Here is a 15456-nt window from a genome sequence, read left to right on the forward strand (position 1 = left end):
AGACGAAAAACATAATCCAAGCACATAATCCAAGCACCTAAATTGCTTGGAGACTTTGTGTATGTGTAATTGACTTGTTCAAGTACCCGTTTCTCTAAGATGCGAGAGATTTCTCCCAGAGTTCTGTCCAGTCCAGATGCTTTGTTGTTGGCCCACTGTCCTCCATCTTGTCCCTGCAGCTGCTTCAGTAGGTCTTTTACTAAACGCTGCAATCTGAACGGACAGGAGAGTAGGGAAATTTGTTCAAACTAGTTTTCATGTAAAATATTTACCAAAAGTAGCAGATCTAAAAAAATAAGAGTGAATACATTTAACCATTTGCAAGCTTTATTATCTTAGAGACATTATGCAACAAAACTGACCTGCTTTAATGTCAAAAAATATAATGACATGTGGTAAAATAACTAGTAAATGTAAGAACAACTGTAAATTTGTCCAACTTTTAAGTTAGACATTAGATTTATTATGCCTTAATGAATATACATGAAATAAAACAGAATACTTCAAAACCTTAAGTAAAAATTACATTTTAATTAAGTAAAAGTAAAAACTATTTGATCAAATTTAAAATCAAATTAAAACTAAAATTTAAAAATTATTCTAATTTACCAAAAAATAAAACAGTACCTTAAACAAACAATACACAGGAAAAGATCCTAATCACACATATAGTACTAATATAAAACTATTACTAGTTTTTCCAAATTTAAAATGTCTTACTAGATCAATAAATGATTGGTTTTGTACCAAAAAGAAATCACATTATAAAAAAGTCCAAATTCTTATTTGAAATTAATCTTACATAAAGGAAGTTCAACTGAATATTTTGTCATATAGATTTCTTTTCTTTAACAAACTTCAAAATTATTTAAGCACAAGAGATCAGGTTTTAATGACCAATATAGTTACACTTACTTGGCTTTGTATGGGGAGTCAAGAACCTGATTCTTTGCCTCCACTGAATTCTCATATTCCTTCGCTCTGCAAAATGAGAAGCAGAAAACATCTTTAAAGTCCATGAAGAAGAAAAAAAGACCTTTGCTGTCAGTAAAGGAAGTAGAGGATCAAAGTGGGACAAAAGTGGGAAAACAGTTCAAACCCACTCAGTTTATTTGACCTCTCAGCCAATCATCATGTAACTCAGCTTAAAATAAACAGACTTTGGGTCTGTAGGGACAAGTGCTTTGCCATCGTCAACTCATCTCATCAACACTTAATACTAGGATTTTTTTCTTTACATTCTTTTTTCTTTACATTCTTGCTTTTGTTGAGAATACAGTATAAAATTTTAATTGATGTTGCACATTAACAGTGTCTGGAAGTAAGAAAAATCTTATTTCAGTGACATTAGACATTATATGGTTGAGGGGGAAAAAATAAATTATATATATATAATATATATGTGTAATTTATTTATTTGTGTGTGTGTGTGTGTGTGTGTGCATCTTTGCAAGAGAAATCTGATTAAGGGTAAATACCCTTTTTATCAGGAATTCCCAAACATGATAAGAAACTATTGATCAAAGTCCGAACAAGGGCTTTCCAGTAATTAATCTCATGATTGATGGAATCAGATACTTGCAGGGATCAGACAGGTGCATTTGTCCATATTCTACATTATAAAATCAGGACCAGCTATGCTTGATCAACTAATGAACTCAGGTACTTAAGCGTAGTCAATTAGTAGAACACAGATTTCCTACATATTTTTCAGTTCAACAATCTGTACTTTTCAGGACTTGAGTTTTGATACTTATACAAACAATTAATCTAGTTGGGTTTAATATATGCGTGTTCCTCAAATCCAGAAGACAATGTTCAATTCCAGACTTGGAAAATGATAAAAGCCATTTTCATTCTTAACAGACTTCCTATGACTGTGCAGGAACCCTTAGAGCATGACAACTAATTGCACAGTAAGCAACGAACAATGAGACAAAGGTAAGACACCTAAGGAAGGAAGAAATAAGATGTAAATTAAAAAAGTAAAAAACAGAGGACTGTTGTTTACTACTTTTTCAAATATTTGAATTTTTTTTATACCCTTTTAGGTTAAAAAGGAATTAGTTAAAGTCATTCTTTAGGACTCTAAATAAAGAAAAGAGGGTAGCAAAAGCTACAGGAAAGGCATAGAAATAACATCAAGAAATAATGAATTTATTGTGCGTATAAAGAATCAGGTTTCTTTGACCATTATGAACTAAATGTTATCTATCAAATCTAAAACAGCATAATAATTAAAGGTTAGATCAACAGCAAACACTTCATATGTGTATAAGTGCAAATCAAGGATGCTCCTGGAAAGAACGAACATTCACCGTCTTGCTCTTACTGGTTAAATGCTGCTTACATAAAAATAAACTAGTTTATTTTGAATTCAAAAACATTCATTATTGAATGTTGGTCAAATTGAGTAAAAATAAAAATGCTGGCTAAGGTACGATTGCACTGTTTTATGATACAACAGTACTGCATTACAGCATTGAGCGCATGGGTGTGGGAACCCCTCACTTTTTACAGACACCATACGGTGTTCCAATAAAATGGTTCATTTCCACCCAGCGGTGAAGTGGCTCACCTTTATGTTTACGGGAGCTCTGTGTTATTTATGACCTCTAAAGGGCTGCTGCCTTTGAGTGCTGGTCTCAGCGGGTCTGCTGCAGAGTGATGGTGAACAGAGGCAGATCATGTTGTCACTTTCGCAGCACCGCTGAGACTCTCAAAGGCAAAAAAACCCCCACCAGTACAGAGAATAAAGTGTGGGAGATGGATGGTTGTTTAAGCTTGTAATTGTCTCTTAAGTCATTTAAGAATTTATACTCTCTTCTGAAAAGCATAACAGTAATATATTATCTTAAGAAATTTCTCATAATTCATACATTATCTGTAATGAGGGCTTGAAAATAAGTCTGCCTTACACAAACATGATTATGATGGAGCGGTTGTTGTGATGAGGAAAGAAGAAATGTGTTTCACAAAAGTAAAACTTGTTTTTAGTTAGTAAATCACCAATATAGCAGGACTCCAGCAATATAAAGACAATATGTTCAGAATGAGCTTTAAGTAAAACCTATGCTCAACAGTAACAATCAATGTAGAAAACCATCTGACTAAGTGATCTCCAGCCATTTCACAATTCAGATCAGACTAGTCTGGATGATCAAGGACAACTCCATATTCATTAAACCAGATTATTTTCCAGGTTAGAAAGGGAGTTCGGAAATTATGAGATTTAGTTTCCATCTACAAAGAGGATTTGTGTCATCATATCTGTTCATTAAAGATTACTGTGATTGATTTCTTAAATATTCTTAAGCTTTCTTAAATTTAAGGCTATTTTTTATTGAGGATTGTTTATAAGCTAAAGAATTTTTACATATACCGTACTACTGACATATGACTGGTTCTCAATGAATAGTCGTCCTTTTGCAGCCCACCACTTCATTCCATCCTTACTACAAAATATAAATAAACTGAGTTAGCTATGAACATTTTGCCACAAGAAATTAGTTAAAACTCAGCGCAGATTCAGTTAGTTATGGCAGTTGGTCAAGCATGCACCTGGGCTTGATCCAGACTCTCACACAGAAAGAACTTGAAATTATGCGATGTGGATGATTAACTTTGTTGGATGAAAAAGAGCCATAAAAGCCTGAAGAATCCAGGTTTGGCTCTCGCATGAAATAAAACTTAATGCATCAGTGCCTGTCTTGAGTACCGTACATTTCATTCTTGGATCAAATTTTGTCAGATTCTAGCTGAGACATCAATGGGCAGTTTTTCCCTTTCATTTAGCCATGAAGGCTCAACTTTTAAGACTCAAGAAGTAAAAATCAAACTTGTGAATTTAAGGGACCCTATCAAAAAATTGGTAATAAAAAGTACTCACCCCCTTGGATATTTTATAATTTTTATTTCTTTTACAAATCAATCGTGAGCAACAAAATTTGGCTTTTTTGACAACAAAATTTAGTAGACTCAACTTTGGCTGCAATGCAACCAGAGTGTATTTGGATTGTCTCAGTCAGGCTGAAATGAAGCATCTGGATAAAGCAATTTCACTCCATTTTCCTTGTAAAACTGATCAAGTTCTGACAGGTTGGTGGGGATCGGCTCTTTTCGAGTTCAGCTACAAATTCTCTCGGAGATTAAGGTTTGGGCTTCGACTAGGCCACTACAGAATATCCACCAAATTTGTCTTCAAACCATTTCTGTGTAGATTTAGCAGGATGCTTCTGGTTTTTATCTTGCTGGAAAATAAATGTTCTCCAAAGCCATAGTTCTCTTGCAGGTAGGAACAAATTGTTCTCCAGGACTTTCCTACATATGGTTAAATTAATTTGACCTTCTATCTTTACAAGCCTTCCAGGGCCTGCTGCTGAGAAATGTCTCCACAGCTGGGATGATGTGGCTTCGGAGTCTCCCACATGTCTTTTGTCAAACTTGATGTGTGTTTTTTTCCAGCGGTGTCTTTCTCATTGCCGATCTCCCATAAAGCTTTGACTGGTGAAAAACCCAGGCGACAGTTCTTGTCTGAAGAGTTTATCCTACCTCAGGTGCAGAAGCTTGTAGCTCCTTCAATGTAGTCACAGGTTTCCTTGTGGCCTCTCGCACTAGTCTCCTGCTTGCACGGTCACTCAGTTTATGAAGACTGTCTGACCTAGGCAGATTTACATGAAAAATAATCCTTCCTGTTCTCGATGATGGATTTAACTGAACCGTAGGGGATGATTACTGACTCAAAGATTTTTTTGGTATTCACCCTTTGATTGATACTTTTCAATAACATCTTCTCTGATTTGCTTGAACAGGTTTTTCTTTTTTTGTTTTGTCTTCATACTGTAATAGTAGCCAGGAATACTGATTAACTAGTGAATGGACCTTCCAGACACAGGTGTCTTTATACTAGAGTCACTTGAGACTGCCTCACTGTACTCAGGTGATCTCCATTCCACTCATTGCGACATTATTAGGACAAATTCACTAGACAATTTTAAAGGGGTTGAATGTTTATGCAATCAATCCTTTCCTGTTAAAGACTTTATTTTTTACTTTATAGAAATCAGTTTTCAATTTAACAGTATTTTTTGTGAAAAAAAAGAGCCAAATGTTGCTGTCATACTTGAAAGTCATAAAAGGGTAAAACATCCAAAGGGTTAAGAAGTTTTTATAGGCACAGTGTGCAGTTGGTAGAGGCTAGGCTAAGAGTAACTATGAGCTTACAAAAAAGTTCACTTGTAGTTGCAGCAGGAATATATTAAACGATTACTTTAAAAATATTTGCTCCAAAAAGTTACCTTCAGGGAAAAGTAAAGCTGTTGTTGCCTTCCAGTATTATCATCATCAGGTGTACAACTCTTGCCATTTTAATTCAAGGTGGTCCTTCTGAATCCAAACTGCCTTCTTAAAAATCTAGTGCATCAATAACTTTAGCAGGTGACCCATGGTCTAACACAACAGTTTGAGGATAGCTTCACCAATTGAAGACATTATTTTTCTCACAGGAAGGTTTGCAATAACTCTTGAGTGAGGTTGGTTGGGGTAGGCAGCAGCTATGGATCAGTTAAAAGAATCCTGGGAGCTAAGAAGTTTGATTCTCAGCCACTCAAGCTATTTCAAATGTGTGCAAGATTACCAACACTTTTAACACACTTCTATGTGTTCATTGTAGGGATATAACATTGCACAAACTAACAACACATATCTCAGTTTTGAAGTTACAGTTTTATAGATTAAAAAAAGACACAAAAACAAAACCCCACAAATGCCAAAATTATTATGACAGAATGAGTGAAAGTAACTTCACTTTTCTACAATTTGTATTCAACTTAAGAGTGCCCAAATTTACAGGTAATATGTCAAACAAAAGTATTTTATTATGGGAAATCTAGAAAATGATTTGTTTCGTTTTTCTCCAATTCATTTTGTTATAACTTCAAGCTAAATATAGAAGTATAGATTTTAACCAGAAAAATAAAGCCTCTTAAAAAAACCCCAAAACAAAACAAAAAGAAAAACACGTGCAAAAAACATATACTGCTGGAGAAACTTCACTTTCCTTTTTGTATCAAACTTTAATTCAACATTTCCCATCAGGTCATACCTCAAACACAATGTGGCTGAAAAATAACTCTTATTATGAAAAATGGAGAGAATCATTTAGAAACAATTAATTTGTTTCCAAATCATTTTAGATTGGTGTTCACACTTTTTTAAAAGCATGACATCATTTATTTGAAGTTTCATAGTGGTAAATTAATTAGACTATCACAGTTTGAAAAGTGTACACAAGTGTGTGTGAGAGTGTATATAAAACAGATCTCATGTGTTGATGATAATTTGTTTATGATGAAATCCTTCAATAAGCTGCCTCAATAACAACTCTATACCTGCTGTTAGTCAATAAAAACTGTTAACATTGTCTCTTTCCATTCTCCTGTTTTGGACAGTGAATTAATCTGACAGAGTTGAAGTTCAGGTTATGACATATAGCACAGTCACCTCCCATTTGTTGATTACTATTGATTTACTTTGATGTATCATTTAAAAATCAATAATGTAGAAGAAGAAAAAAATAGACATGCTCATACGGCCTTTAACATATATCTTGTACACGAAAGGAGACTTCAGATTTGGCGGTGCTATGGCAGCAATTTGGAGAAGAGCTCTTTACAGAGGGAAGAAGAGGACCTATGGATCGATCCGCAGCTTTGCTCCCCAATCACAGAAAGTGGTCATAAATTCACCTCATCAGTGCCATCTTGTAGACAGCAAGGATGCAAATATAATCTGCTTTCTGACTCCTTGTCACATATATATATATATATATATATATATAAAAAGTTCTGGCTCAGGTTTGTTTCGACTGTGTGAGAAGATAAGGGTCAAGCGGGACAAAAAACTGTTGGACAGAATTAGAGAAAAAGAGGATGTTATTACCTGGAGTTCATTCTGGCACGAAGCTTCTTTGCTTTCTTCCTCGCTTTCTGGCGCTCTTCACCATCCTTTACACTCTCAGAGGAAACGGAGCTGTCTGTCAGTATGTCCACAATATACTTCTTTAAGGAGAGGTGCTCCTAAAAAATAATGGAAAAAGGTATGTGGCTTATATGCAGCTGGAAAATGATTGATGGCAAATGTAATCCATTGTAGAAGATAAAAATATATAACACAGAGTGAAACTGAACCACCAGCTTAATTTTCTGGATGTTTAAACTATTCAGTCAACTGTTGCTGGGCTGTACACACCTAACATATGAAACATAATTTTTTGTCAAAGCCAAAACAACTTAGGTTGAAACGTTATTGCACAATAAACACAAAAGCACCCACAAAGGAACCAGCTATTGATCAGAATTGGATACATTTTAGCTTGATGAGTGCCACCTGGTGACAGGTGGTTAAGAAATTCAAAATAACTTTTTTTTCATATCAGTGAACACACCATACCCATTAGCAATTAGAGAATAAAAATAGAAGGAAGAAATGGCTCAAAATCTTGATTGGTGTAGTTTTCTTGTAAATACACAACAGCTCACAAACATGTAAAAAGATCTACATTGTGTACCACCAGGACAAGTGATTACCTCTAACTCTCCATTGTCTTTTATATCTACAAGCCCACCCATACATATGCAAGCCCCCTGGAGTTGTTACCTTCTGTCTGGGCACTGTCAAATGATTCTGATGTTTCCACCAGCAGACAGGGGAATGTAACTCCATTTGGACACTACGATGCATGTGCAAGAAACCAATTACCCAATTATCCTGTCATCTAGCACCCCAGAGAATAGGATGGCCATCAGATAAAGGGCTTCTTTTCAGTAGTGGAGCTAACCTGTGTGTGGGATACCATAGCCTTTGGTCAAGTGTTGTCTCTGCACCTGCTGTCTGAATGGAGGCTGTTACTGAGAGGGGTAATAAAAACCTCAATTGTGCAAAAGCAAATTAGTCCCACAAAAGTACAGACTGAATCCAAACTTAACCTATAGAAAGTGAAACGGTCTTTCCATAAGAATAAAAGGCATGGATTACATTTTGAAAACAAAACCTAAAGCCTAAAAAGATGGTCATCACATTAGCAGAGTAAATCTAAATATTTTCTTGTTATACCTAATTAATTCAAAAAACTTAGAACAAATTATAGCACATGTCTTATTTTCAAGAAATTTAATTTCCATGTGACAAAGTCTGTTGTGCTGTTTAAAGTATTTTGCTGTAGGATTTTTGAAATCAAGTCATTCATTACATTTAAATCTCTATATTCCTTATACGCATGTACCTTTCCCCTCTTATCACTAATATTGCCAGGTCAGTCGTGACTCATGACCAAAGCTGTCTTGTGATTGAGAAGTAGCTGATGTGTAATATCTCTGAGAGGCGCCAGCCACTTACCTAATGGAAGTATTTTAGTCATCTAAACCAAAACATCATGGATTACAAAAATCTCAATATCTAGATCAAACGCTGATGGAATATCAGTGGACAACACTGAGACACAAACTACAACGTCTTGGCAAGTTTAGCAGTTAAGAGTTTCAGCCTTGATGACAGACAGCCGTCTACCACAGAAACAAAGCACCAAAGACGCTCTGATGGCAGAAATGGGCGCTTACTCCTGACAACATGGCCAGTCAAACTTCTAAAAAGGAAGCGTTTTACAAATGTGTATTTTACAGGATTGGTGCTTTAGTCAATACCCTTCTGACATACATCTGCATGTCATGGCCAGATCAAACAAATTCTAAAAGTGAACAAGATAACATCAAGCTATTACAAATGTGTATTTTTGTTTTGTATAATAGCATATTAGGTATATAAATACATGTTTCAAACTAAATATGTAATGATTTATAGGTAAAGCTATCCTTCTACAAAAGATCAAATTGCCACAATCATATTAGTTTTAGTGTTTCAGAACAAGATAACAACATCAAGCACCACATATTAGTTATACAGCTTTATCATAACCTTCTTTTTCTGAAGTGATATAGTAGCATTTAAGTCATATATAAAGCACTACCTCATCATATGTAGCTAAAACAAGTTTGTATTGTTTCAAGGATATTAGGTATATAAATACATGTTTCAAACTGAATATGTAATGATTTATATGGACCACAAACTTTTTATTGGGCAGATTGAATAAATATGTTTTTTTCCAATCAATATTCTGATTGTAAATTGCTTTAAAATTTAAAACACACCGATTTATTTAGATATTTAAAATAAAAAATGTATTTTGCACATTATTATTTTTTATTATCAGTAGTACTGTAATAGTAGTAGTGGATATATTCTTAGTTGTAACACTGGCAATGGATGTAGTAGTAGTAGAAGATCTATTAGTACTAGTATTGGATGTATTATCAGTACTTTTGTAGTGCTTGTTATCTTTGTTGCATTGTGTTTTTGTGTTTGATTTGATGTAAAGCTCTTTGAAATGCCTTGCTGCTGAAATGTGCTATACAAATAAAATTTGATTGATTGATTTGCCTCTGTAGAATTGCTATGGCCAGTCCAATTTGCTGCCTGATCCAAATACAGCCAATAATGTAGTAATTCAATGATGTCAAATGGATAGAATTAGCTAAAACAGGCAACCAGACCCACCATACAGTTTGTAAAAGCTGCAAGACAGGTCGTAAAAAGTATTGTCATACGAAGTTGACAGAGATGATCAATAAAATAAAAATGTAAACTGTAGTATGTTCTTCCTTCTAATCTGATCTATGCAATAATCACATTTTAAACTTTAACCAAAAGTCTTGAGTAAAATACATAAATAAAACAAAAATGTAAGTGTGTGCTAAGTTTGATAATAGCTGCATAGTTCTAAAGCTGTGCTAAAGTATTTCACTGAAACAACAGATCAGTAGGATCTGTTGTTTCAGTGAAATCTGTTGTTAATGGTGAGATTAATTTGAATATTCTACAATTTTGATTAAAAAACTAGATTTACACCTTTTAGGAAAACAGTGACAATGTTCTAAAATAGTGCAAGTAAATCCGAATGTATGCTCCTAATGACTTAAGAGGGAAGTAATGCAGTAAGTGCCTAAAAATAGTGAGGAAATAATTATTATAATGCAGAGAGCAAAAAGTCAGAGGTATTGATTGTTCTGTGTTAAAAGGTAAAATAAAAGGAGCAGGAAGACCAAAGGGGCTGTTTCCAGCACCAACAGTTGTCAGCCACACAATGAGCTTTTTTGAAAAGCCAATCTCATATTGCAGCCTGACAGAGTGCCTTGCAATAAGAAGCTGCTTTCCCACAGAAAGCCACTCTATGACAAAAAAAAAAGGCTTAGGGACAACAGGGTAACATCAAACCTTCACTGAAGCCTAACTATGTACATTTCTAACCTCACAAAGCAAGCAACAGTGCTGTGACAGAATATAATAGGATCCATAAACAATCACATTGCCTACGTCAAAAGGACAACTGCTGTTTCACTTTGTCTATTTACAAAACACAAGCGGCAGCAGGGCACTAGTCTCTGACACAATAAAGGGATGTTTGTTCCCAGCAGCGTGTTGGTGATACGCACCACTTCCTCATCAGAGAGTTCCCGGCCTTGGATGCTGCTACTGTCTCGCACGGCCTGCTGGTGCTTCTTGCCCTTGGTGTGGCTGAACAGGTGCACCTCTGAGGTGATCTGCAAAAGCAAACATAGTGGTCAGAGGTCAGTGCAATGGGCACAATGGAGGCACGAGCAAGAAAGGGTTCTACCCTTGTGACACAATACATCACACAGATAAGCACAATGGGCCAATCTATGGCTGCTAAACCTCAGTATAGAGAATAAATTGTACAAAATAGGCTGCACTAACTCCAACTTAAGGAAGATTGTTTGCCACTATTTTACCTGGACAGGATGAATAGTGCCTTGCAAAATTATTCATACTTCCTCAATTATTTCACATTTTTGTTTCTGCCATAGATTTATTAGAATTAGGATTTTATGTAAAAACACCAAGACAAAGCTGCGAGTACTTGTAAAGACGGAGAAAAATGATCCATGTTTTTCAGCTTTTCTTTTTTTTAACAAATACTAATCTAAAAAGTATATATTGTGCCTACAGTTAAATACAAAATTATTCATACTCCATTTAGGGCTGGAGGTTTATGACTGCCAAAAATATGACTGTTTTGGAGTGGCCCACCTGGAGTCCAGCCTAAACTAATCACAGCTACAAGTATAAAATGTGAATGTTTTGAGGGAGTTAAAGATCAAGGTAATTGCAAGAAAGCGGTAAAGTCTCAATGACTTCAGCTCATTATCAAAAATACATTGTCAAAATATCAGTGAAAACATTAAAAAAAATTATCAGAAAATGAATTAAAAATATTTTACTTTTAAATATGAATAATTTAAGGATTAACTAAATTTGAGTCACTACTTTTTAGAACCACATTTCACTGCATATTCTGTAAAATGACTCCAATGGCTTTGCACTTCTAGAAATTGAATGTTCTGCTCTGTCCTCTGAGTCTGGGTGTTTTGCCACAGATTCTGAGTTGGAACTACTACTTACACATACATACTAATGATGTTCTATGTTGTATTGGTTTAATACATAAAACCCCTAATAAATACATGGAAGTTTGCACATTGTGTAACTTGAAAGCACAAAGGTTCAAAGGGTATGAACATTTTTTCAAGGAGGTCTTACTGTAGAGCTTGTCTGATAAATTGCCACGCGAAGAAGCAGTAGTGAAAGCGGCAATAGTTTTTAATCATTTTCTGCAAACCGGCCATTTGAGGTGGTTTGTGTTTAATGTGATTAAACAAAGTGCTCGCTGCTGACCCATCCGTGATCTCTGGTGTCAGATGGCAGCCCAAGGTCAGTTAACATTTTAACAAGATTCCCTATTTTGCCCTTGACCCTTCTCTTTATCTGATGCCGGTTGGAAGTGCCAAGGTGTCCCACCCTTATTATAATGGCAGTCAGTTAATCAAAGATAAATGTGCGCTTGTGTAATTTACTGCCAGAGGCTTCAAAGGGGAAAAAAAACGGAATATAGTAATTTATACATCAGTTTAATAAATGATGTTAAATCAACATTTAAATGAGCACTTTTTAAAAACCCTTTGAATAACCTTGAAGTCAGCATTTTTCCTATGGAGACAGCCAAATATTGCATCAAAGTTGCTTCAAATTACCAAAGTCCAAAAAACGGTCCATTACTCTCTTCGTGTTTTTATAATTAAACAGGCCAACATCAAATAATGATTCAGGTCAGCAAATCCTATTATCATTATCAATTTTACTTAACAGTGTGTGTCTAAATGAAATGTTAATCATTTACACCATGTGATTCTCAACAGTGAAATAACCCAACAGAGTTGTGCTAAATATTGTGTGGGTGAAAGGGAAAACTATTTAATATCTGGTGGATCAGCATCCATCTTTAATGACAAGTCACAGGATTTCACAGATGGCTGGTTTCCTCCATCTCCTGTTGTCCAGCGTGTTTTATCAGTCTTAGCCATATTGCTTGGCTCTTTTCCGCTGCTTCCTATTGTTCATCAGCAGCTATCATTTATTCTTTGTGGATAATCAGCTATAAACATTGCAGTGGTTGATATGATGTTTATGATGATCTGGTCAGCATCATGCTAATGCCGCTCTTGGTAAATGTTCCTAAAAATTATTTTATGTAAATTGTTAATGACATTTGGCATTTGTCACACGTTTGAGTCTGACTCAGATTTAGCTGTTGACACATTTAAAGTTACAGAACAAATATTCCACTTTTAGCTAATTTGGCCCTTCGTATCATTTTGCTGTTTGGAGAATTTTATGTTAATGAGGAATTTCCATTTGAATGTTTGAGCAAAATGGTACACAAGATGACACAACAAGCTCTGAAACATTACATACCACAACACCACAAAGTGAGCACTGTTTTTTGCGCTCGTAAGGTGTCAGTTTAGGGGCGTAGTCTGTGTTCGCATGTCGACCACTGCTGAGCTCAGCAGCTTTCTCTTTTCTTTGTTCTATTTGCTCCATATGCCTTCGGCTGCTCTCGTCATGCTGGGAGAAATCCAAAAACAATGAAAACAGTGTAGGTCTATTAGGAAAGAGGATATTCCTGGAGCATGTCTGCAAAAACAGCAAAGTGTGCACACCTTCATTTGAATTTTCTTCTGAAGCTCCTCCATGGCTTCTTGTTGGGCGGCACTAAGAGCAGCCAGACGCTCCTCTCGGTCTCTTTCGATTTAAAAAGATGTAGTTAAATGTAAATGCTCACATACATACCTTATGCTGTTCAATAATGTAACAGAAATTGATAAATGCTTTTAATCTATTTGCTGATTTTTAGTAAGAGATTAAAGTAGACATGCTCTGAACTTTTTTCACATTTTAGAAAGTAGTTAAAGTAGATATTCTTGTATAATGAAAAAAAGTAATTCATAATTTTATCAAAACAGGACTGAATTTACATGTGTCCTAAAACAAGATAAAAACACCCAAATTTAAGCAATGTTAAAGAACAAACCTGGCCCTTTCCCTTGCTGCATCCTCCCTGGCTTTCTCTTTCTCCTGCCTCTGCTGCTCGATACGAGCCTCCTGCTCCTTCCTCTTCGTAAGCAGCTCCTCCACTCTTGCCTGCCGCTCTGCTTCTAAGACCCGCTTGCGTTCCTACAAGAGCAAAAGAAAAGTAACTAAATGTAGATATAGCCAACAGTCTAGCTGGCAAATTAAAAATACAAACAGACTAAAATGTGAAATAAATAAAAGCCCAACCTGAACTGCCTCATCTCTAGCCTGCTTCTCTTCCTGTCTTCTCTGCCTTTCTTCCTGCAGCTCATTAAGGCGTTGTTCATATTCATTTAACTTGGCAAGGGCGTCGTGCCTCTTATTCTGGGCTTCCAGAGTGTTGATGAAAGCTATTTCATTCACCTGATGTTGCAAACAGAAAATGGTAAGAACACACAACATAAACAAAGTGATGTGGATTCAAACTTAAATTTTGGAAAGGACACATTGCTAGAATTTTTTTGAAACCCCCTTCCCTACCTTGGCCTCTTCTTCTTGAGCTTTCTTCACAATGGCCTGGAGTTGCAGCTCTCTCTTGAACTCGGCGTGCAAAAGTTTTTCTTCCATCATCTTCCGACGCTGGTCCAACAACTGCTCTTTCCATTTTCGCACATCCTTTTCCTACAGAAAGTGAAGAGTGATCAGCTGGTGAGGTGAGACTAGAAGAATGCATAATAGATTCATAAAGACTAAACAGTGATGTCCCTTCTGCCCCCATTTACTGCCTTCACTTGTGTGTCCTTGTGGGGATTAATAAGAATAAACATCACTTTATGAATTTATGTGGTTAACCCAATTTATTCTACGACTTTTTCATTTGGAGAATGAAAACAAACTTCATGAGAGGCTGTAGATTTTGGCAAGAGATCTCATGTCTGGCTGCGGCCAGCTGGCCTAAATGTGACAGGAGAGAATTTTTATATTTAGTGATTCTATGAGGCAGTGTGTTGAAAGACATGCTCATTGTGAGCCAGTGTGAGCACAGCCTGAATAAAGTTTCTTTGGTAACCTAGCCATCAGGCCAACTGACGTACTCTCTCCATGAGCTTCTGCAACTTGAGTGTCTTTTCCTCACGGAGTTTGTCCCTCAGCTGCTGTGCCTTCAGTTGCTTCTCCTCGTGTTTCTTCTTTGACTCTGCAATTGTTCTGTAAAAATTATGGAAAGAAATCATTCAGTGACCTGCCTTAAAATGGTGGGACGTTGCAAAAAAAATGACAAGGGATTTAAAAAACAAAATATAATAATAATTTATGATCATGATGTTAATTACTGGGGGGAAAAAGGAAGGTTAACGTATCAAAAAATTCCTCCATATGAGGACAACGGCTTCAGAACTAATGAAACTAAATCTGAAATATTGCAGCAATTACCCTTTAAAAAGATCACTTAGTCACCCTTTATGTTGTTATCTACAGTCATTGCAGACAGTATTGGCTGTAGATAACAAGTGTATGTGTTTGTGTATGTAGGTTCACCTTCACACCTCCATATTCCCCTTTGTAAGGCAGATGCTTGAAAATTAAACTGATGGCTTGGCCTGCTTTCTGATTACTTTGGTCAATACTTTTCTGAAAAACTGAGGGCAGTGAAACTTCATCTTTTAACAGGAGTAAAAAGGTACAAATAAACATGATAATGACACGTTTTGGTACAGAATTCCACTGATTTGAACCTTATACAAAAGACCATTCAGACAGAAAAGTTCCATAAAATCTTCCTCACTTTCTCATGTCTCAAGCTATGCCAGGTGTCATCATCACAAATAGCAAGGTAGGGTACAATGAAAGAGTAGCTGTAAAGGTTTCAGTTTAAGAAAGCTAAGGAAAAACGTTAATTAATGTAATTATTATGTAAATTATCTAAATATTCTCAAGAAAATATTGGAAAGATTCCTTTACACTCCGGTGTAC

At 35.8% G+C, this 15456-nt stretch overlaps 1 protein-coding gene across 5 annotated transcripts in view; it reads right to left on the reverse strand.

Annotated features, from left to right (window-relative positions):
* scaper (S-phase cyclin A-associated protein in the ER) overlaps positions 1–15456 on the reverse strand; it is a 63108-nt gene that overhangs the window by 31954 nt on the left and 15698 nt on the right. For all 5 annotated transcript variants that reach the window (XM_044124242.1, XM_044124240.1, XM_044124239.1 and 2 more), the window contains 10 exons: positions 14580–14691; positions 14026–14166; positions 13753–13908; positions 13505–13647; positions 13134–13215; positions 12886–13038; positions 10548–10655; positions 6940–7076; positions 916–981; positions 87–213 (listed from right to left, as the gene is read on the reverse strand). In XM_044124242.1, coding sequence (XP_043980177.1) covers positions 87–213; positions 916–981; positions 6940–7076; positions 10548–10655; positions 12886–13038; positions 13134–13215; positions 13505–13647; positions 13753–13908; positions 14026–14166; positions 14580–14691 — 1225 coding nt within the window. The remainder of the gene's footprint in view (positions 1–86; positions 214–915; positions 982–6939; positions 7077–10547; positions 10656–12885; positions 13039–13133; positions 13216–13504; positions 13648–13752; positions 13909–14025; positions 14167–14579; positions 14692–15456) is intronic.

The sequence above is a fragment of the Gambusia affinis genome, linkage group LG08 (genome assembly GCF_019740435.1).
Source record: "Gambusia affinis linkage group LG08, SWU_Gaff_1.0, whole genome shotgun sequence".
NCBI lineage: Eukaryota > Metazoa > Chordata > Actinopteri > Cyprinodontiformes > Poeciliidae > Gambusia > Gambusia affinis.